Genomic DNA, 23,485 nt, shown 5'->3' with positions numbered 1-23,485 from the left:
TTCCTGCTATAGAGGGTCAAGTGGATGTGTAGGTACTTCCTGTTACTCCTATGATCTGTCATTGCCACTATACCACAAGATGTTAGACTTTAATGGCTGTTTCTTTTTCTGTGAGTTAACATTTAGTTTGATAATTTAACAGGTGGAGCATTTTACACTCCAGAGACAATTGATACAGCTAGATTGCACTACCGGAACTCATGGGCTCCAATACTGCATGCAGTGGCACTCTGGCTAAATAGTACAGGATTTAATACTTCCGAGTCAACAGAAGAAGCAGCTGCAGCAATGCCTAATTCTCAGAAACGTGCTACATCCATTATGTTAAACCAGGCACCTGGAACACCGCCTACCACTAAATCTTTGCCAGAAATAAACAAAGATAGAATGCATTTGATTTTAGGTAAGAGCCATGGATTACATTTCAAAGTTAAACACAGCTGCTTTGTGGTATTAAGTGGATATCATTATCTTAACGTTTTAATGATATTTGATGATATTGAAAATGGCCCATCTATCCATAGATTTCATAGATTTTTAGGGTTGGAAGGGACCTCAGTAGATCATTGAGTCTGACCCCCTGCCCTGGGCAGGAGAGAGTGCTGGGGTCAGATGACCCCAGCCAGGTGCTTGTCTAGTCTCCTCTTAAAGACCTTCAGGGCAGGTGAGAGCACCACCTCCCTTGGAAGCCCGTTCCAGATTTTAGTAACCCTTACTGTGAAGAAGTTCTTCCTGATGTCCAGTCTAAATCTGCTCTCTGTCAGTTTGTGGCCATTGTTACTAGTTACCCCAAGGGGTGCCCTGGTAAGTAGAGTATCTTCTATTCCTTGCTGCTGTGGCCGCGCCCCCCCCCCCCAATGAATTTGTAGGCGGCCACAAGATCACCTCTCAGCCTTCTCTTGAGGAGGCTGAGGAGGGCTGGGTCCCTCAATCTCTCCTCACAGGGCCTTACTTGCAGGCCCCTAACCATAGAGTAGCCTTCCTCTGAACCCTCTCAAGGTTATCCACATCTTTCTTGAAGTGTGGCGCCCAAAACTGGATGCGGTATTTCAGCTGCGGCCTTTCCAATGCCACATAGAGGGGAAGTATCACCTTAGACCTGTTTGTGATGCACCTGCTAATGCATGGTAGAGTGCAGTTAGCTTTACTTATCTCTTCATCACATGGACAACTATGTTCATCTTGGAGTCTACTATGTCTCCGAGATCCCTTTTTGCTGCTGTGCTACTTAGAAGGTCATCGTCTCCCAATCTATATGTGTGTTGGTGATTCTTTCTCCCTAGGTGCAGCGCTTTGCACTTAGCTGTATTAAACTGCATCCTATTCTGTTCTGCCCACTTTTCCAACCTGTCCAAATCCACCTGAATCCATTTCCTGCCTACCCTTGTGTTTACTTTGCCCCATAATTTGATGTCATCCGCAAACTTGGACAGAGTGCTCTCCACGCCCTCTTCCAAGTCACTGATGAAGATATTGAACCGCACTGGTCCAAGGACCAAACCCTGGGGACCCCACTGCCCACATCTTTCCAGGTCAATACCGACCCATCCTCCACCACTCCCTGGGTGCATCTCTTAAGCCATTTCACCACCCACCTGACCATGTAATCATCTACGTCACAATCGCTTAGTTTATTTATAAGAATGGGATGAGACACTCTATTGAAGGCCTTTTTAAAATCCAAGTAAATGACATCTACCTCAACTCCTGCATCTAGTGTAAATGACATCTATCTTGATTCCTGCATCCATTCTAGTGCAAAGCCTGGAAACCCCCCTCTTCAGAAAAAAGAATTGTAGCTCTGAAAAAGACCTGGCCCATGCATTTCTAATGGAATCAGAACAGATTAGATTTGTATCAGACTTTGTTTCTGTTGTTCAAAGATAAAAACGTGTTGGGTATCTGTATATACCTCAGATGACAAAATACAAGTCTACATACTACCATCTGTTAATAGTTTTAAAATTGTGATCTAGAGAACATTATTCAGTAAGAAGTAGATTTGGACAAGTCCTTGGTTTTACCTGCACTGCAGTCAGTGTCTCTCTCATCTGTAGATTTGAAGGTAGTAGTTATCTACTTTTACAGTGCCACTGTAACATCTATTAGTAATGAAGCATTTGGTGATTTCAGTGATGAAGGCTATGAGAGTGTCCACATGTACAGTTTTCTTAGGATTTAGAATATCTGCTTCTTTAATATGCTTTATTACTTTTGTTGATTTTTCTGAATTCATAAGGATCTCTATAATTTCAATCTGATGTAAAAAGCAACCCCTATCTTTGGATACAAAACTTAAAGTTTATTTCTTTTCAGGTGTTAGTATACAATTCCTCTGCTCCCCTAGGCCTGAGGAGCCTGTTGAACATGTCACATCTTGCTTACAAGCCCTGCACACTTTATTGGATTCCCCTTGTGCTAGAATCCATATTGCAGAGGATCAGGTATAGTACACAAGTCTAATGGTATATTTTTAGACAGCTGTATTGTACATATGTACATCATGTGCATGTGATATGATGTATATATAATATATAAATACCATTTATAGAAGTGTATGTGTGCATGTATACACGTGTATACATACAATATAGATATTCAGTGATTAATCTATGCAATATTTCTGTGTCTGTGATCATTAGAGCTGATAAAAAAACTTAGGCAGAACTAGCTACCAAAACTTAGAAAAAACCAAAAATATTCTTTTGGTTTCTTGTAATGATCTGATTTAAAAAAAAATAAATCATTTTCCATTCTGTGAAATTATTTTTAAAAAGTGTTTGTGAAATTTAATTTTTAAAAATGATTTAAAAAAATGCCTGGGGTTGAGTAGGAAAAAATATCCCTTAAAATAATTTAAAAATGAACAGCAACAAACAGACTATGTTTTCCATTTAAAATTTCAATCTAAAAAGAAAAAAACTTGAATTGTTTCCAAGGTTCCATTTTTGAATAAAAGCCAGCTTTTAGCCAAAAATACGGGGTAGCTATACTGGAAATACTCTTTCGTCATTATATTCAGTATCTAACATGTTACCTTCTTTTAGGTACAGACATGTATACGTTGTATACCCAACAAAGAAAAATTCTGTCTTTATCATTAGAGAGAGATTACTATTTCCTGGAGGCTATGGGATTAAGTCAGGTTCCCAGGATGATTTTTGTGCCGAATAGGGGAAATTCAGGGAAGCATAAAACTTTTCCATTTGCACCAGCGGATTATCTTTAATTTTTAATAGCACTGCAGTCAGTGTCAAGATCATTACTTACTCTATCCTCTTTAATGCCTAATAAATCCTAGCAAATGAATAGATTTTTATGTTTTTCCTTTATTTATTTTGTATACTGTTGTAGAGTAGAAAACACTGTTGGGAAATGAACATGGAAATCTGTAGAAAGACTAGTAGTACAGAGCAAAAATAGTAAACCCCAAACCTTTTAATTTTGTAGCTCTGGAGAGTTGAGGATGAGTGATTCTGTTTTCCCTTACTCTGCTGTAATGCATTACCATATTCAGAAGATATTTCTGATCATATGAGCTCAGTGGGTTTAGTGAAATACCGTTCGTTGCTTACATATCACAGCCATGTCCAAGATGTGTTTTAACAGTTAGGCCCTTGCCCCACGTATGCATGGCAGGAGATGTGATTTGATATCAGGGAGCAACCACGCCATCATTACTTGTCAGTTCAGAGAGAGCCTGGGATCATAATCTTGGCCTCTCACTGCACCGGCAAGTTGAAAGCTAGGTGCTGCAGCCCCACATGCAAGGAAGGCCAATAGTCAGCTGATGGTTGGCTTCACCCTGGACAGCCCTGAGTCTATTTCAAGACTCAGGGCTGTTTGGGGACCAACCCTGGACAGCCTTGGGTCCAGTTAACCTGTGGCTGTCCAGCAGACAGTCAGTTGGTTGTTGGCCCTGGCCAGACATCCTCAAGTCTTAAACCTGGGTTGTTCAGCCCGGGGCTGCCAATTACCTAATAGTGAAAACATGTTGATTGCAGCATAATTGTAATGCGTAGATGGGGGCCCTAGTTTTCTTAGGTCGTCGTCTTTTAGCAACTTATGGTGTTTATGAGGGATTTAATTTTTCAATATGCTGTGTTTAGAAAATACTCAACCTGCTGGATAAGTTTTTGGGGAAGCTATATCATGACCGCCTTTATTTTTCTATGAGTACAGTCCTTAAAAATGGTTTCTTTGGCCATGAGAAGATTTCCGATCAGTATGCAGCATTCCATATTCTCCAGAAGTCTGTAAACTTAGTTTTCAAACTAGCTGGGGTGAATAAAACAAAAGAAGAGACCACAGAGTTCAGTCAGATACATTTATTTAAGTATTGTCAGGCAGGAGGGTCTGCAAATATTTTGCACTTTTACATTTTACTTCAAAATTTAATCATTAGAGTGAAAACAAAAAAAAAAAAAGGAGAGGAGCATTTTGGAGCAGCAGTCTCTCATGTTTCTCAAGTACAAATCACAGTGAGCTGTCTTTTGCTTTTGGAATTAGATTTAACCAGTTTTCACTTCTGAAAATACAGGATTGCGATGAGTGAAAAGCATTTGTTTTAGAGTAAGGAAATGATTTAGCAAGTTAAAGGGCAGAGCAGGCTGTATTCAAAAGATATTTTTTTCAAAATTAAATTGTAAAATAAATAGGGTCAGAGTCTGTTCCATCTATTAGATGTCCAAGTAATCTTGAGCACCTAAGTGCAGTCCTATTCCACTCCATTCACATCCTTGAAAACCTGTTAAAGCAACTGCTTGTGTAACACACTGTAATCTTAGCTTTAGCAGTGATATCTACCTTTTATATCAATAGTTTTTCAAGACTTTAACAGGATGGGATAGTTTTACACTTAGCTGTCTAATAGCTGAAATAGGGTCTGGCTCTTGGTGTGTGCCAAATAACTGCCTTTTTAAAACTGAAAATATATTTTATGTCTAAGAACAATAGTACATTGGTCAGAACCATTTTTTCTGTTTCTCTTATGAACCATTCACTTCTAATTTATTTTTCTTTAAATGCTTTTTGTCTTTTAAATTTATCCCAGCTCCTTGGTGTTGAACTTCTAAGTGTACTGCATCGACTTTTATTGACATGGGACCCTCCCTCAGTCCAGCTGCTCATTACTGGAGTTGTCCAGCAGATAGTGAGAGCAGCTCAAGATTATCTGCAGGAAAAAAGAAACACTCTGAGTAAGACTTTAAATGTAACAAATGTAAAACCGTTTGCCTTAACAGAGGAAAATAGTGAATTGGGTGATGAACTGAAATTTATGAAAGTGTGGTTGTAGGTAAAAATTATTATACAGATCCTTTCAGTATGTTTGTAGCTATAGATGCCCTTTTTTTAAATGAATATTGTACCAGCAGGGTTCTTCCTGTATCAGGGACAAGATCCCTGCTAGTATAGGTAGGCTTTATCTCATTTCTCTCATAGTTGGAATCTTCTGATTTTCAGCTTGCATTTTATTAATGGCCTTTTCATGTATCCATTTGTTTCTGTGCTTCCTTTTCTTTTATTGTGTCTATAGAGGCCAGTTGTATCCTCTCTCATCCTTTGTTTTGCTAGACTATTTAGTCTCCTCTTGTATGAAACTACTCACCTTTCCCCAGATTGTATTGGTCAGTGGTGCTCAGCCTTTTGGTCCCACAGGTCAGATGAGTGGTGCAGCATCAAACCATGGACTGGATCCCTGGGATTGCTCTTAGATCAGGCCCCATGCTGCCTGGTCCTGCTTCATACTACCTGCATCCTGTCTTATGCCTCCCTGCCCCACATGCCTGGATTGGACCCTATGCTGCCCTGGTCCATTTCACCTGAGCTAGCACACAGGGCCATGCTGTCTGGCCTGCAGGGTTCCCCATGGGTCTGGAAATTTGGCAGCAGGGAAGTGCTGCCAAATTTTCAGACCTGTGTGGAGCCCTGCAGGCTAGAAAATATGGCTTTCTGGCCCATAGACCAGTGGTTGTGCACCCTGGTCTCAGTAATTCCTCCCTTGTAAATGCACCAGTTTAAATTCTTTTCTGATTGTGAATAACCAGAGTTGCACACAGGCATTTCAGATGTACATTGTCATCAATACTTTTCTATCTCTACTGGAAGTAATCATTAATATATTCTAGGATCACAGTGGCTTTTTTCAAAGTCGTATCACACTGGTAGTTCATTGTCATCTTGTGATCAGGTAAAGCTCCCTTTATTCTCTTTGAGCAGCATTCTGCTCCTTTTTGTCATCAATAGAATTTTTTATTAAAAGACTCTAAGGCTATAAACAGACATTTGTCCTTGGAGCAGGATGAGCTGTGCCAGGATGTGTCCCAGCAGAGTTGATCGGCTTCATTGGCAACATTGCCCCATAGGATTGGGCCCCTCCTGGTCCTGGGGTTTCAGGGGCCTGATCCTGCACGTCACCTGTAAATGGGGAACTGACTTGGGGTGTTCCCCTGTAAATGGGAACTCCAGCGTTTCCTCATTTTCAGAGGTGCACCCCACGTCTGGGTGCAGCAACACAGTGTGCATGCTTGGGGAATTTCCTGCTGGGGGATTCTCAGGCTATGCTTCTGGAAGTGGATAATCCAGGCCACTGAAGCCCTGGGAGCACCTGTCTGGGGCAGCAGGAGTGTATGGGTAGCTCCAGGTTGCCTGCACATTCCTATCATAAAACAACAGACATCTGTCACAAAAATGCAGTACAAGTAATACCAGCTAGTGTCATGACCACAATTTTGAGTGTCTGTGGTGCAACAAGGGCATGGATCTCTCTTTACTTAGGCTTTGTGCTGCCACAATAATTCTTATGGTGGTACAAAGGCAAAGTTTGTTTATATCTTTCCAGTCTCAGGTGCTGTGGTACCAGTTGTTCCCTGAAGCCATTTTAAATTCAGTCGGGCTATATAGACCTACTTTAACCTACCAAACCTTTATTACTGAGGTGCAGGAGAAGAAAAAGACGTAGCTTGTAAATGTGCCAATTGGGGAAGACAATCTTCTAAACTGAATACATTTGATACTGGAATAATTGAGAGAGACAATCGCATGATGCCATTTTTGGAGAGTCATACTGCACTTCAATATTTTGTTCTACCAAAGGGTTATGTGCTTATTACTAATAAAAAGAAAGAAAATCTATGTCAGTGTACTTCACATGACACTTTCTTGTAACATACAGAAGTTGGCATCTTACAGCTATAATTTTACATGGGACTTAAAAAAAAAAAAAAAAAAAAGTTGGAAACTTCAAATGCTATGTTGTAACTATTAAGTATTAAATTCTGGAGTCTATGTAATTTTTAAGTCAGTTGTAATCACAACACCTTTAAGGCAATTTTAAAATCCTTAACTATGTTTTAATTTGAAAAGTAGTATTTTATTTAGCAGCTCCATTATCATAAATTACTGTGAACTGCTAGCATTTTCTCAAAATGCTACTCACTCTTACAATGATTTTATGTAATATTTGTTATGGTTTTCTTATTGTACCCCAAGTATCTTTCATTGCAGATGAAGAGGATGTAAAGGAAAAAGAAACTTGTCTTGTGTTAGGAGAAGGTGGTGAGAGTGGTGGTCTTGTGCCTGGAAAATCTCTCGTCTTTGCAGCTATGGAATTATTAATGTTTATCTTAGTACGGCACATGCCACAGCTAAGTACAAAAATGTCAGACTCTCCAAGTCATGTCTCTACTAAGCTCCAGCTGTCTGAAGAAAGTTCTCGTCTTGTGGCTGCAACAGTTACTATCCTATCTGACCTGCCTTCTTTGTGTTCTCCTGCTGGTACTGTATTATACCTAAATATGTAAAAATGAATGTGTTTATGAGAAATATTACATGCACAGTTGTGTTTGTCTTAATAATACCCAATTGTTGCTGTAATTATATATTTTCTCTGTTGCAGACCACTGTAAAATGAAGCTGATTTATTGATGTCAAGGCTTAAGTTATAGAATAATGTTCAGAGCAGAGGATATCAGGGGAGTGCACTTTTGAAACTTGCACTGCATGCCCTGTTTATGCACTCCTTCAAGTTTGCAAGACATTTTACAGATACTGCAAATTTTCAGCACCTCTTGATGTGGGGACCAATAAATAACAGTTCTAGGCAAAGCACTTAAAATAACTGAGCTCTTGTCCAAGTCAGTGATGAATACCATGCATAACTTCTGTTTAAAATAAAGTCTCTGAGTTGGCCCATAGCCCTTGGCTCCTGTGCAGGCGGCTGAGGTTTGATATCTGTCCCGGGTTTTTGTCTTGCTTTTTGGGGGATGTGAGGTAGTTAGCCCTGCCAGTCTGAAGTCAGACAGAAGGCAGAGATAGAGTTCCACCAATAGGGTGCTGCAGCAACCTGAGGTGCCTTGAGATCTTTTCAGGGATGCTGCGGAGTGTCACACAATGTTAGAACTGTTAGGTGTGCAAACATGATTCATAAGATATCCAGAGATTTTAAATAGGAAATCATAGTGTTAAAACCGTTCAGACCTGTTGTGCTCTTTCCAAGTTCTTTTCAAGAAAAGAATTTGCTATATTAGTTTTCTATAAATGAGTGAAAACTAAGAGCTTACATTTTCGAAGGCATGCCTTGAGTCTAAAAAGGCAGACCTATAAAGAAACAACTTTACCCTGCCTTCTTTCTGGGAGATGTCTGAGACGAGGCGTGCTTGAGCAGTGCCTTCACCCCTGTGTGAAATGGAGAACTTCTAACATTCAGCAGGGACCTTTCAGGACAGCTAAGGAATTATTGATAACCTGTGAAAGGAATTTTTGGTTGGGCTTTCTCAGCCAGAAAGATGCGTTTGTTTTGAGGCTGCAAAAAAGAGGATGTATACACCTATGGTGTATACACCTATAGTATATTAGGAGATCTCTGGTGCCCCTTGGGATGAAAGGGAAGGGAGAGTAATAACCTAAAATATTTATATGCCCCAGACATCCTACATAAAATTGTGCTATCAACACCCTGAGAGGTAATGAAGCATTGCTATACTTATATTACAGATGTGGAAACTGAAGACTAGAAAAGGTTTCGAGCTAGATCACAAAGGGCCTTGGCTAAAATTTGGCCCCTAGGTCTAAAAGTATGATCCGCATAACTTCTTCATAACTTGTTAAAGTGCCTGAACCTACTGACACAAACTTTCCCTGGTTGCTCATATTTTGGCTCCTGTATATGCACAGAAGCATGTAATTTAGGCCACTGACAAATATTAAAAAGAAGGTGAAATGGGATTGGATGAACGATCTCAACAATTGCACTTCCTGCCATGCCACGCTGATTGAGCATCAGATCCCATCGTGCCATGTTACATTGGCAGTTTTCGTTTCTGTGCCTGGGAGCCCCATCAGTTGATCACTGCTCCCAGCCCCAGGGGCACACCATGATCACTGATGGGATTCCCAGCCACAGAGGTTCATGGTGGCCCCCTGCAGCTGGGAGCCCTGTCAGTAATTGGAGCTCTTAGCTGCAGTGGGGTGGGGGAGAAGCATCTTGCATTCCCATGGCTGGGAGCTCCATCAGCTGGGTTAGGCTCTCAGCCAAGGGGAGCTCGTGCTCCCTCACCTGGGAGTGCTGATCAGCTGATCAGTGCTGCCAGCCTCTCAAGTGTGCCATGGAGGCTAGGAGCAATGGCCACAAATTCAGTTAAAGGTATGATAGGAGCTAGCCATGAAGTCGTTAATTCATATTTTGTGTAATATCTTTGCCACTTATTCCTGGTTTTATCACTTTTAATTGAATGAACGTGTGGCCAAAGCACTACTTAAGATGTGATTAACCAATTAATTGTGTCTTAAGTGTAACCTTTGTCAGGGACCTTAGTAGTGCTAGGGTTTGAGCAACTTGGTTCCTGTCTTGCATCTTAGCTCCTTTGGAGCCACAAGCTGGGTGAATACCCTTGCCTATGTCCCTTGAAGGGCCCAATGCAATGGATTTGCTCAGAGCTTGCCTAATGTACAGAACTGGACTCTGTGCAAAACACACAGGTGCTCCTGCTTTGCCAGGAGAAGATGGTAGTGGTATCTCCTTTATACAAAAGCCTGATGGATAGAGCAGTCACCAAGAATGTGGGAGAACCAAGTTCAGTTTCATCTTCTGCCTGAGGGGATAAAACCCGTATCTGCTGCCTTTCTAGAGAGTACCCTGACTGAAGTTATTGGCAGCTCTAGGGTAGGGCAATGTCAGTGCTTTCTTTTGAAGTTGTTCCACTTGGCAGAAACGAATGCGAGATTCGTTGGGTTAGGAGCAAGCACTGGGGCAAGAGTGAGCATGACACAAGCCAAGTATTTACAGCACTCACTCGGGAGGGTAGAAGTCATAGGTTTTGGTTCTTATTACAAGCACCCTTTCTCTAGTTTACAGTCCTTGGAACAAGGACTGGAGTCCAAGTCTTTCCCCCATGTAGGTGAGAGCTGTGCTGCCTCCTGTCCTTTCTGTCTGACCAAATGAATCTTGATTTTTTTTTTCCTGCAAAATGGAATAAGCTAATCATACTGTACATTCAGAATAGAACAATAAATTCCTTTGTTAATTGTTAAAATATGGGATTACATGCATCACTAGATGAATTATAGTAGATTTTGGCATATTTGTTGATAACAATAGATGCCCCTCTGGGGAAAGATTAAGAGACTGTATACCATACCATTTGTTAAAGTTAACAGCAAGAAATGTACCATGTTTTTTATTTCAGGATGCATGACGATATTACCCACAATCCTGTTTTTGATTACAAAAGTGTTGAAAGAAACAGCAATAAAATCAGTGGATAATCAGGTTCCACCCCCTGTCAGCGCAGCTCTCCAAGGGATAAAAACTATTGTAACTCTTCCAGTCATCAAGACTGATGAAACTCAAAAGCAGTGGACCAATCTAATCCGAAGCACTCTGGCATCTATCTTGGAATACTCTCAACCAGGTAAGCGATTTACCATCACTGAAGCAGCTTTTAATAGAGGCAAATTTATGCATTTTGCATACAATTTTAATAGGATATATTAAGAAAGGAAAGAGGGATGACCCTGCTAACTGTAGACCAGTCTGACTTTGGTCCTGGGAAAAATCTTTGAAAAAATTTGTCAAGGGAGGCAATCAACCACAAGTTCCAAACTGGTGGGATGCTGAAAAACAACCAGTATGTTTTTGTCGAGGGGAGGTCATGCCTAACAAACCTGGCATCCTTTTATGATCAGGTAACTAACCAGCTGGACATGGGACAAGAGATGGACATCATCTACCTAGATTTCAGCAATGCCTTTGATACTGTTTCCCATGAAATCCTCTCAGTTAAGTTGGAGAGTTGTGGCCTAGATCAGGCTACAGTAAGTTGGGTTGGCAACTGGCTCAGCAGCCAATCCCAGTGAGTGGTAATTGATGGAGTGGCCTCATTCTGGAGGGCCATCTCCAGTGGTGTCTCCCAGGGATCAGTGCTTAGGCCCATGCTCTTTAATGTCTTTATCAATGAGCTGGATGAGGGAGTGAAAAGCCCAGTGATTAAGCTTGCGGATGATACCAAGCTGTGGGGACAAGTGGGTATGTCCTAGGACAGGACAGAGATCCAGAATGACCTTGACCGGCTGGTCCTGTGGGCAGAACGCAGTCAGATGAGGTTCAACAGGGACAAGTGCCAGGTCCTTCATCTGGGTAGGAAGAACCCTCACCATATCTATAAGATTGGTGGTGGTCCACTGACTGGCACTGCATCCAAAAGGGACCTGGGGGTGACAATTGACCAGAGGATGAATATGAGCCACCAGTGTGATGAAATCACCAAAATAGCAAATAGGACTCAGGCATGCTTCAGCAGATGTAGTCAGTAAATCCAAAGAGGTGTTCTTCCCCCTCTATTTGGTGTTGGTGAGGCCACAGCTGGAGTTACTGTGTCCAGTTCTGGGCACCACACTTCAAGAAGGATGTGGACAAGCTCAAAAGGTTGCAGAGAAGGGCCACCTGCTTGTTCAAGGGCCTGGGGGATAGGCCTTATGAGGAGAGACTTCAGGATCTGGGTTTGTTTAGTCTGAGTAAAAGAAGACTGAGGGGTGACTTGATAGCCACCTACAAATATGTTAAGGGAGAACACCGGGATCTGGGAGAGCAACTTTTTCAGAAAAGCACCCCCTGGGAGGACAAGGATGAATGGGCACAAGCTAGTCAGGGAAAAGTTTAGGCTAGACATAAGGAAAAACTTTTTTTCCATACAGGTAACTAGAATCTGGAACATGCTTCCAGCAGAAGTGTTGCAGTTGCCATTCCTGGTGATGTTCAAGAGGAGGCTGGACAAGTACCTTGTTGAGTTCGTTTGAGCCCAATTACTTCCTGCCCATGGCAGGGGACCGGACTTGATGATCTTACAGGTCCCTTCCAGTCCTCCTTTCTATGATTCTATGATATACTTAAGAATTTGGGGCTAAGAGGTGGGATTAGTACAGTATGATCAAAAAACAAGGCAAAACTAAGAGGTGGCATTTTCTGAGGGGTGCACTGAATCTAAAAAAGATTGAGAATCACTGCAGTAGATCAAACTTAGTGTCTTGAATCATTCCTCAGTGAAACTGGAAACCAGCTGAGCTTTGAGAAGTGGTGTAATAGGTTTCATATAATTTTTTATTATGAAGAATGTAATAATAATACAATTATGAAGGTAGAAAGGGCATAGATCAGGGGTATCCAAACTTTTGGATGTGGGGCCGGATCATGAACTTTTTATCACCCAGTGGGCTGGCAGGAGTGGGCGCTCTCGCGGCCTGTCCAGCCGCGGCCTGGGGGTGCAGGGGTCAAGGGGCGCCGTCTGACCCTGCCGTGTCCTCCCTGCCACCTGGGCGGCCTCAAGGATGCTCTCACACCTGCTCGCCTGGGCTCAGCAGCCAGGGGGACATGCAGGGACCCTATAGGGGGGTGCAGGACATGCAGGGACACCCCCCTGCTCCCTCTCCTCCCAGGCAGCCCAAGCCTGATCCCAGCCAGCAGGGCTCCCTTCCTGGGGCCCATGACTCACGACCCCCAGCGTGATGTCTGTAAGCATGGGGGATGCAGGGAAGTAGGAGTAGTGCCAGCTTCCCACCCTGACAGCCACAGTAGCAGCATCATCTCCCGCAGGCCCGGCCGCAGCATCACTCCAAGCTGGCATCCGTGCCCCCCGTGCCCGCTGCACCATGACCTGCTTCAGCCCACGTGGCCCGCAAGGCCGGCATGCAAATGAGGAAGGGAGGGGCAGGGCTAGGAAGGGACACCGTGAAATGAGGGGGGAGGGGAGAAGCCACACCACGTCGGCAACGTCAAGCTGACAGTGCATGTGGGAACCTTGTCCCTTCCCCAGCCCTTCAGCAGCCATTAGGAAGCTGCTGAGGGGCTGGGGGAGGGACAAGGGGTGGGAATGAAAGTAAACGATGTTTAGGTTCATTTCCCATCGCAGCGCCTCAGGCCTCAGAAAATGGCTTGGCGGGCCGCATGGTGGCCCGCGGGCCATATGTTGGACAAGCCAGGCATAGATAATTGTAGCAAGGTTCAGAATGGAAAAGGAGATTTACAGTAGCATAATACAAGCAACCCTCGCCATTCACAAGGGATATGTTCTCGTATCTCCTGTGAATGACGAAATCTGCGAAAAAGGTACTGTGGCTGCTCTGGTGACAACGGGAGTGTGGCGGTAGTGGCAAGCACAGAGCTCCCGAGGAGCTCCTTGAAGCATGTTTAAGATGCAGGTTCGACATTCGTGAATATTTGAAACTGCAAATGACAAACCCACGAATAGCAAGGGTTTCCTGTACAGAGTACTGGTGGAGAAGTTAGCCATTGACCAATAGGGAATTGAGGTAAAGTTAGGTGCAAAAACCACTTACAGATTCTAAGTATGCTTGACAAAGGATTGAATGTACCTTTTCAGTAATAAGAAAATCATACCCCTGACTCATCCACTAAGAGGATCTCTATTTTGTTTTCATAAACTAACCAACTTGAATTGATCTAGGCCCCTACCTTGCCCTTGCACTGAAAGAGCAAAGAGGCTGGAGTTTTTGTTATCTGTGCTGAAAAGAGATCCAGAGTTGCATTATTATTTATTTTGTCACTTGCATAGTGATGGTACCTCAGCCAGAATTCTCTCACTGCATTCCTTTGTCTGCATATGAAGATTAAACAGAGCAATGAATAGAGTTCTGCAAAAATACAAATGAGAGTGCAGGGACAGTCGAGCTGATTAAACAGTACCATCTCCCTGGCACATTTGAGAGAAGTGAATTATTGCATTAAGTTATCTATACCTGTGGTACTCAACCTTTTGGCCCTGTGGGCTAGATGAGTGATGCGGGGCCATTCTGTGGCCTGGACTGGGCCTCACATGACAGAATCAGGCCCAATGTGGCCGCAGCTGGCTCCTGTACATCCAGATCAGGCCTCACTTCGGCCCCACTTGCTGATATCAGCCCGGCATGCTAGGATCAGGCACAGCACACTGGGATTGAGCCCTGGTATTCCACACTGCCCCACCTCAGGTCTTGCCCTGCATGCCAAAATTGGGTCCTGCCCACTGAGTTTCAGCCTCATGCTGCCCTATGTGTCCATCTAGCCGTCAGGGCCACACTGATATACAAAACACTGGGTTTGCATATCTTCAGTGCGTTTTTCAGTATGCTGTGGAATTGAATACTTTACCCTTTTAGAAAGAAGAATATGTACAAGGTGTACTTCATGTGCTTTTTTTTTTTCCAGAAGGCTTATAAAATCAGTCGAATCAAAACCAGTGTTTATTTAGACTACTCCAAGGCCCTTCCCAGTGCAGACTTTTACCACACTAGATTTTGGGTTTCTGCCCTCAGCCATTTCAGCTGCAGATGATGTTTAAAAGAATATTTTAATAATGGGAAACATATTTCTTCATTGGATGGTCTTGCCCAAAAGTAGCTTAATTTACTTTTTTAAATATTAAAACTCATAAAAAATGCTTGTAGTCAGAGATCAAGCTTGAATAATTTAGGTTTAATAGGTGGAAGTTTTAGAAATGTTGAAACACTTTACAACAGATGACTAGTCATTTAAAAAAACTGAGGAATATCAGTCATTGTCTGTGATGATCAAAATGCAGATCTGGTACTGAATAGATGCATATTTGTATGCAGCTGAAGTTGTTTCCAGCATGTTTCCTCATTGTGAATTTATCCTGGTGTGGTAGGATTTACTAAACAGATTCTAAACCCTTTTCAGAATAAGCTAACAGTCTGCTTTTTTCTTTTTGTTTTTCAGAGGCCTCTAAGCCTGTTCTTGATGAAATAAGCATGCTAACAGCTATTGCTCTCTTCCTTTGGTCCGCAAGTGCAGAAGTAATTGGAGTGCCGTCCTTACAGAATGGTTGTGTGAACAGATTTAAAAATGCATTAAATTCCTGTGATCCATGGGTAAGCTCATCACCTGGGAACATACCCCATAGATATTTGCTATAAGACTAATTAATAAGTATACTGCATTTTCTGAGTTTCCTGAAAATTGTAATGACTTTCCTTCAAAAACTGCATGTCAAATTAGTCATAATTTTAAACTGTTGCACCATGGTATTTGTTAAAAACAAACGAGCCCCTAAGCAACTGTTTAGGGGTTTCAAGTTACCTTATGCTAGATTCTGAAATCCTTAAACAGAAAATTATCTTTGTTCATATATATGAATTTAGGTGAGGAAAAGCCTATGTGGCTAAAGACATCTGTTTTTGTTTGTTAGCCCCATTTTCCCTAATACTGTTTTGACCCTTTTCTCAAGGGATAAAAATGAAGCCCCTCATTTCTAGTGATCCTCTTTTTATACATGTGCAAAATTTGTGCGTCTGTTATGTGCTCATCAAAACTCATTAAATGTACAAATCGAATTTAGGTGTGCAGTTACGTAATTTTTGTGTGCGTATCTGAGGAGATCTAAAATTGTGACTCATGTCTGAACTCGCTTGTGTTCTTTATCTTTTGAAGTCATCATGTCAGCTGAACTTTTGCTAATACGATACATTTTAACGAGGTGTGGCTCAAAGTAGTGTGAAATTAAACCTACTTTTAGTTATCTGGAAATCAGTTTGTTTTGTGAGTAGTCAGATATGCAGATAAAATTACATTTTATAAGTTTCTATCCCATAACCCATAAGGAATGCCAAGTCAGAGAGATCACTTTACACTAGCACACCTATTCCCCAGCCTAAGAAACTAATATGATGGGGACCTGAAGTCTCTTCACACTTTTTTGTGACTTTTGTGCTTTTGGTTTGACAGACTCCATCTGTTTTGCTCTTCCTTCCTTGGTATCCAGAGATTCATAGTCAATAGTTCACTTAATAATAACAGTTCAGTTATAGTTGCATTTAAAGTAACTACTGATTACTTAAGAGTTAAAACTAGCAGATTTAGATAGAGAAAATTGTCAACTCTTTTTCTTACCCAGGCAACGACAGCATTGAGCTGGCTGGAAGTATTAGTTATGAAGGTTAGAGGTTAGCAGTGGTAGATTTCCATGTTAAAATTGTGGTTCTCTCTGCTCCCAAAGCCTTAAGACACTGAAAGGACTCTTTTCCTTGATCTCCTTTTAAGAAGAAAAACATCTGTCTTTTTCGTCTAAGAATGCGCTATTTTACATAGAATATTCATGTGGAATTCCTCAGGACTTCTTTCCTTTCTTCTCATTATCCAGTTTTTTTGCTCTTTCAGTATACTGCCAATCCATATATATTGATATAGGATGAAACTTCCTCATCTCTTTTTCCCTACTGCTTATGGAGTTTTCCTATATAGTATACCTATAGGCCATGTCCAGATGAGCAGGGGTATGCGCTTGCAGCAGCACAAGTAGTAGTGGCACAAATTTGTGCTGCTACTTTGTGCCACTGCAAGTGCAAGCCCCTACAAGTGCTCTTTGTTGGGGGATGCATTGTCTCACCTGGGGCAAACTGCCCTTGCCCAGCTCCTTGTGGCTTTTCAGCCAGGGAGAGCTGGAAGCTGGGGCCAGCACCTATGCTGGCCCCAGCAGTATAACATGATGTCCTGGTGGCGTGCTGCAGCAGCATAAGGACAGCATAGAGCCAGAACGTTGCTCTAGACTGCCAGGCCTCCGTTTGTGCCAGCGCACACTTTTTTGTAACATTGTGCTGGGTTTTTTTTCCACGTTTTTTCCTACCAGAAAATCCTGGAAGTCCAAATTTTGCTGCTGGTGCATGTTTTAATGTTCACTGTATATGGTTTGTGGCACCAAAAAGAGGTTTGGTCTGCTCGTCTGGATGCGGCACCCATGGTGCTCCCCCCACTGAAACGCATACAGAGGTTCCATGAGAAGGAAAATATATGAAAAATGCTTACTTATGTTGAGTCATTTAAATCTTTATTCAGACTGAAAATCCTCTGCAGCAAAACTGTCTTTCTCCAGGCTGAAGTTGGGGAGTCATATGCTCTGACCATGCTGAAAGTCCACCAAAGACAGACTTGCTGGAGTTCTTAAAATGGAAAACAGTTTTATATCATGTCTCTTCATTTAGCTGAGTAATCACAATTCTAGGACTTCTGGTGAAGACCAGTGCAAATCGAGAGGGCTAGTGTGCTGAGCCAGGAGCCTTTAAATCCCTTATTTTTATATGAACCTTATTAATGATTTGGGTGATGGAATTGATTGCAGATTTGTTGATAACCTCAAACTGGGTAGTGAGACGCTCTGGAGTGGTATTTATCTAGAATGATCTGGAGAAATCTGAACAAGGACAAATGCAAAGTTGTGCACATGGGCCATCCCATAATTGCTTGCAAATAGACTGGGGAATGATTGGCTAGGCTGCTGTACTGTAGAGAAGGACCTGGGGGACTACAGTGAACCATAAACTGAATATGAGCCAACAATGTGCTCTTGTTGCACAGAAAAGAAAAGTCAGCAACAATACTGGGTTGTATTAACAGAAGTCTCTCTGGCAGATCAAGAGAAGTGATTCTTCTGCTCTGCTCAGCACTAATGAGGCCCCACCTGGAGTTCTGTCACCAGTTTTAGGCCTCATATACTAAAGGAAGTGGACAGATCGGAAAGAGTCCAGCAGAACGTGACAAACTATTAGATAAGTGGTGGGGTTTCAGTCTCTGATGACATGATGTTTCATTTGTGGCCACTGGGAGGACCGCATACCTTTGCACTTTCACCGTTTGTTTTTAATATTTGTATAATAAGATTTTAAAAGTTATGATTAGAGACCTGGGAAGCAAGATTTATGAAGAAAGGCTGAAAGCTAGGATAATTCAGTCTGGAGAAGAGAAGTCTGCGGAGGATTTGATAAGTCTTCAAATACCTGAAGGGAAATTATAAACAGGATGGAGCTAGATTTTTTTTTTTTTCTCTGTGCCCATAGGGGAGGAGAATAGGAGCAATGTCCTCAAGTTGCAGTAGAACAAATTTAGGTCAGATTAGGAAGAATTTTTTGACTTTGAGTGTGGTCAAGCATTGCAACAGGTTACCTAGAGAAGTTGTGGATTATCCGTCCCTGCAAATTTTCAAGAGCAGGTCATAGACGCTTGGTTGAGATACTTTAGTCAGAGATGATCCTGCTTTGAGCAAGTGGCTGTGCTAGCTGACCTGATGGCATCCTTTCCAACTCTGCTTTTCTGCGATCCCTACTCTGCTCTGTATATGTCCTTAGTTCAATTCTCTGTTCCCTGAAATAAAATTCCCTGCCTTTCTCATCCAGCCATGCTGAGTATCCTTAGCAGTTTGGTGAGTGACAGAGAGTAGCTTGATACCAACCACAGCCTGTCCACACTGTTTGGTACATCAACAAGGAGAAGATGCTCTGGATTGCATTGTCTGTATAATTCAATTTAGTTTTTCAGCCAAAAACTAACTGCAGTAGCTGCATTTCTAACTTAGTGCATTCTAATGATAAAAGTGCATAAATAAAAATTAAGCTGAATTTATTTAAAGTAATTTATTTAAAGTACACTTTTAAACGTTACTTTTAAAAAAATATTAGTGCCCAAAAGAAATATCATTTTACTTCTAAAACCACCATGACCGCCCAAATGCATAGATCTGCTCTGTGACATAGCCTGAAGATTAGGAAATTCAGGCTGTATCAGGTCCAGCAAGTGACGTGAATTCCAGCATCATAAGTTCTCAACTGTCACAGACTTTTATTGGGCAGCATTCAGAAGGAAGTTGATGAAACCCTGTCGCATCAGGTTCGAAAAAATTAAATTTAGAGGGCTGTAGTAAATAATGTTGTAGAGAATTGATGCTGCATAAATAGCAAGATGACCTAATTAGGTCTCTTGTTTTTATAGTTCTACAATTTCAATTTAATCCATATCTTATCTTTTACTGCATAGGTTTTGTCACCACAAAATCTTATCAAAGTCACTAATATATTTCATACTACTCACAGTATTGATCCACAAAAGACCCTGTTGGGTAACTCATCCTGTTTTGTATTACCAGTTTCCAAGCTCTTAGATATCTGTGTCCTGTTGTATTCAAGGCCATACTTCGTCATTTGTTCCTATATAGTATTTTGGGAATATTCCTTCTAAAATCCAGATCAGATATATTGACTGAGGTCTCCTTATTGAAACAATTTTAGAAGATCAAAAAAGGTATCAGTTAGCCATTCCCCTGAACACTGACTGTTTTGTAAATATCTGAAACAACTAGTCTTGTCTGTTTTTGGTAGGGATCACTTTAACCTTGTGGAACTGGAAGGGCCTTTCAAATACAGTACTCAGATTTCTCAGATGCAACCAGTGTTATTGCTTGCAGATCTGAAATGTATACAGCCAGTGCCCTGTGGCCAATAGTGACTGATCAGAATGTTTAAGAATAGTTATTAAAATACTAATCTCCTTACTGAGTTTCATGTAGTTATTACCCTTGTTTTCTACATTTGTTTTCTATTTGGCATCCTTTTCATTTTGAATACCAGTATTTTTAGCAGTTGAGCCATCTGTTAGTCTTGCTGTTTTCTGCTATTTCAGTGGTTTTCTTTTTTCCCTTTATTTTTTTCCCTTTTTTGTCTCCATGTCTTTCATTTAAACACACAAATATGTGTTGGACTATGTTACAGATTCTTAAGTTAATAAATGAATGCAGATTTCTAAATCCATAAGTTAATGCATGTATTTATCTTGAGTAGGTCCAAGCCAAGTGTTACCAGCTTCTACTTTCTGTGTTCCAACACACTAACCGTGCTCTGTCAACTCCATACATCCATTCATTGGCACCGATAATGGTTGAGAAACTGAAAGCTGTAGAAAGGAACCGCCCTAACAGCAACACAGAGCTTTTAGCAGTCCAAGAGGGAATAAAAGTCCTGGAAACATTGGTTGCCCTTGGTGAAGAGAAGAACAGTAAGTATCTTGTCTAGAACACTAATAGTTCTGATGCAAAAGTATTTTACAGCCAGCTTGTTGCAGTTGGGGATTTGATGATACACTTAAAAGTGGTTGTTGAAATGGTGCAAAAACAAGTTGTATGATAGTTTTGCATCACAAGAGGTATAATGTCAGGTATCAAACTGACCCAGTATATAGTGTCATGTGTTGCACTAGCATTTCAGTTTTTCTTATATGCTAAAGCAAACCTTCCAAACAGAAGTGTCTAGGCTATGAACTGGTCCTATTTTTAAATCTTTTAGTACTGACCACTTTGGCATACCCATTACCAACTTTTTTTTCTCAGGCTTGGTACCAATATTACCCTCATTACCAAGGTATCTGAGTATTTAGCCAAACTAGCAGGAAAAAATAGTGATATTCTGGTAATTCCTGTGTGGCAAAACCTTGTCTATTATAAAGCATGCGTTTTGTTTTACATTTAAAATGTATGAACTGTCATATTATATATTTAAAATAAACACTTTGATTAGATTGCTAAAAAGTAATAAAGGAGCCTGCTTTAGTGCAGTTGCTGTCATTTTTCCAGGGACACTTTCTCCAATATCCATACCATTCTGGGCTGTGATCTCACAAGTTAAGCATGGATGGGATTACAAATGCTTGGGTGGGAGATTTCTAGGATATTGGTGATTTTGAGGACGGCTATTTTTGCTGAACCAGTACATAACTATAGAGGGAGGATTATTGCTATCAGGTATATAATTCCTTAAGTGAAGTGTATAACCAAAGTCCTAAGGGAGTGGAGTTGCTAAAGATACAGTGTGTGTCTACACAAGATGTTTACTCTGTAGTAAAGTCTCCATGTCTCCATGTGCAGCCCTATTAGGTCACAGTAAACTAATAAACACTGCCATAGGTTAGTACTTGTAAATGCAAGTACTGTCCTGCAGCAGTGTTCTTCAGTATACCACAATCCACGTGTAGATGCTGATGGGGCTGGCTGGGGCACTAGGGGGCTTCAGTGCAGGGGCTGCTTGCCGGATAGCCCTGCACTGGAGCACTTGTACCCCAGCCATCCCCTCCACAGCATATTGAGCTGGGTCAGAGCAGCTTTGGACTGGCAGGCTGACCTCTTGGGCCCCCTGCCAGCCAAGGTTGCTCCAGCCCAGCTCAGTGTGCTGCAGTCCTGACTGCACATGTAAATATGGCTCCCAGGAGCAATAAACTCTAGCACAATATGTGCCAGAGTTTATTGCATCGCATTAATTTCACGTGCACATGCACCCACAGTGAGGTTCTTCATCAAAGTAAAGCTAATACCTATTGAGAATTTCTAGTTACAAAACATCTTTTGTCTTGGTCTCTCAAAATACAGGAACGATACACTTTGACTCCCATATGTAAGAGAACAATAGTTTGGAACCTTTATAGACAGGAAAACTGTGGCCCAAACAGTAATTGTTATGATCAAAATTGCTGTGACAGACTGGGAATAGAAATTAACTCAGCTACTTGCTCCATCAGAAAGTTCAGTCTGGTGTCTTAGGCACATTCTTGTTTCATAGGGCAATTGTGTTGTCCAGGGAACTTTATAAATGTAATATATTTTATCAATGTGAGCTATATTAGGTCATGCAGTAATCTCTCCAGTGAAGTGGATGGATAGAATGGAAACAAAGTGTACTAATGCTGGTAAGAAAATGTAACAAGATGAACTGAGGAAAAAAGTAATCTCATCTTCTTTTCAGTTATGTATATGTATATTATTGCTGTGGTTTTTTTTAACTTGTTTTAACTTTTTTTAAACTCTGTTTTCCCTTTTAACATGATAATTTTGTTTTCTTTCATTTTCAGGAGTCCAGTTGCTTGCTCTTCTAGTTCCAACTCTGATTTCTTATCTTCTGAATGAAAATGCCTTTGCTTCTGCATCTGCAGCTTCAAAAGATCTTCATGAATTTGCACTCCAGAATCTAATGCACATTGGTCCCCTCTATCCACATGCTTTCAAGACAGTAATGGGAGCTGCTCCAGAGTTGAAAATACGTTTGGAAACTGCAGTCCGAGCAAGTCAAGCCAGCAAAGCAAAAGCAGCTGCCAGGCAACCACCACCTACAGTATATTCTGCTCCAACAATTAAACTTAAAACTAGCTTTTTTTGAATTATTTTGACTTACTCCTTTTGGATCATGCATACAATTAAATGGTCAAAAGCACTACATCATTCCTGATGTACTACTGCATATAAGTCTGTGTTTGTATGTTGAAGGCTGTCTAATAGAGCTTTATGTGTAATTATTAGAAATCTGTGCATTATAAGGGAAGTAGTGTTACTAATATTTGTATACATTTTTAAAAAATGGAATGTGATCATATTTGTGAATGTACGTTATAAATTATCCACCAGATTATCCATAGTCTATCCTGCTAAACTGAGTTATTTATTTTTAGAGCACTGACCCTGAACCTTGCAAATGTGTCTTTAAAAAGCTAGTTCATGTTCTGCCAACATACAGAGTGGGAAGGGAGTGGGAGGAGAAATGAACATGCAGTATGTACCATTTTATCTCTGGGAATTTCAGGTGTGGGAACATACATTTTTTTTCTTTAAAAAAAAAATAAAAAAATATGGAGCCCGTTGCATATCATTGAATTTAAAAAAGCTGAAATTGAAATGTTTCAGTCATGTTCCAAGTGAGTTTTGATCCTTTCCAGTCAAGCATGCTAAGCGAGATGCCTTCAGTTGTGTGCATTATTTTTTTCTTTCCAGATTAGTTTCCATGAATGAAAGGATTCAAAGAGCCCAAACCCTTATCTAAGATAAACAGGGTTTACAAATAGGACTCCATACTATCTGCATTTCCATAGTTGTGGAATTTGCCCCTAGCCAGAGATGACCTGAGCAGGGTGTGGGGCTCAGGGCAAATCAGCCTGTGCGGGGCCCTGCCCCTGGATGTGAGGAAGCCAGCAGCAGATTCAGGGGGGCGGTGTTGAGCAGCTGGCCATTAAGCTGGCAGCATCACAGAGTCGCTGCGGCTGCTCTGCCCAGCTCCATGGGACTCCCCAAAGCGTGGGGCCCAGGGTGGTTGCCCCGATTCACCCTCCCACACTGGGACAGCCCTGCCCCTAGCAGAGGGGCCTGTGGGAAACCATTTTTCTACTTTACTCATCTCC

General features: G+C 41.5%; 1 protein-coding gene across 6 annotated transcripts in view; it reads left to right on the top strand.

The window, feature by feature from the left end:
- The window catches only part of HEATR5B (HEAT repeat containing 5B), an 83,207-nt gene extending 60,103 nt beyond the window's left edge, over positions 1 to 23,104 (top strand). Inside the window, exons 30-37 of one of the 6 annotated variants that reach the window (XM_025197617.1) lie at positions 143 to 403; positions 2,317 to 2,444; positions 5,054 to 5,198; positions 7,492 to 7,776; positions 10,686 to 10,910; positions 15,230 to 15,381; positions 20,113 to 20,326; positions 22,169 to 23,104. In XM_025197617.1, the coding sequence (XP_025053402.1) occupies positions 143 to 403; positions 2,317 to 2,444; positions 5,054 to 5,198; positions 7,492 to 7,776; positions 10,686 to 10,910; positions 15,230 to 15,381; positions 20,113 to 20,326; positions 22,169 to 22,473 (1,715 nt within the window). In that variant the 3' untranslated portion in view covers positions 22,474 to 23,104. Of the gene's footprint in view, positions 1 to 142; positions 404 to 2,316; positions 2,445 to 5,053; positions 5,199 to 7,491; positions 7,777 to 10,685; positions 10,911 to 12,192; positions 12,337 to 15,229; positions 15,382 to 17,914; positions 20,327 to 22,168 lie in introns of those variants that run through there. The other 5 variants (XM_025197618.1, XM_006018419.3, XM_014517332.2 and 2 more) reach the window with 5 other exon arrangements.
- The last annotated feature ends 381 nt before the right edge of the window (positions 23,105 to 23,485 follow it).

Source organism: Alligator sinensis, unplaced genomic scaffold, assembly GCF_000455745.1.
Source record: "Alligator sinensis unplaced genomic scaffold, ASM45574v1 scaffold489_1, whole genome shotgun sequence".
NCBI classification, from domain to species: Eukaryota; Metazoa; Chordata; order Crocodylia; family Alligatoridae; genus Alligator; species Alligator sinensis.
Note: the sequence above shows the minus strand (reverse complement) of the source record. Positions and strands in the feature narration are given on the sequence as shown.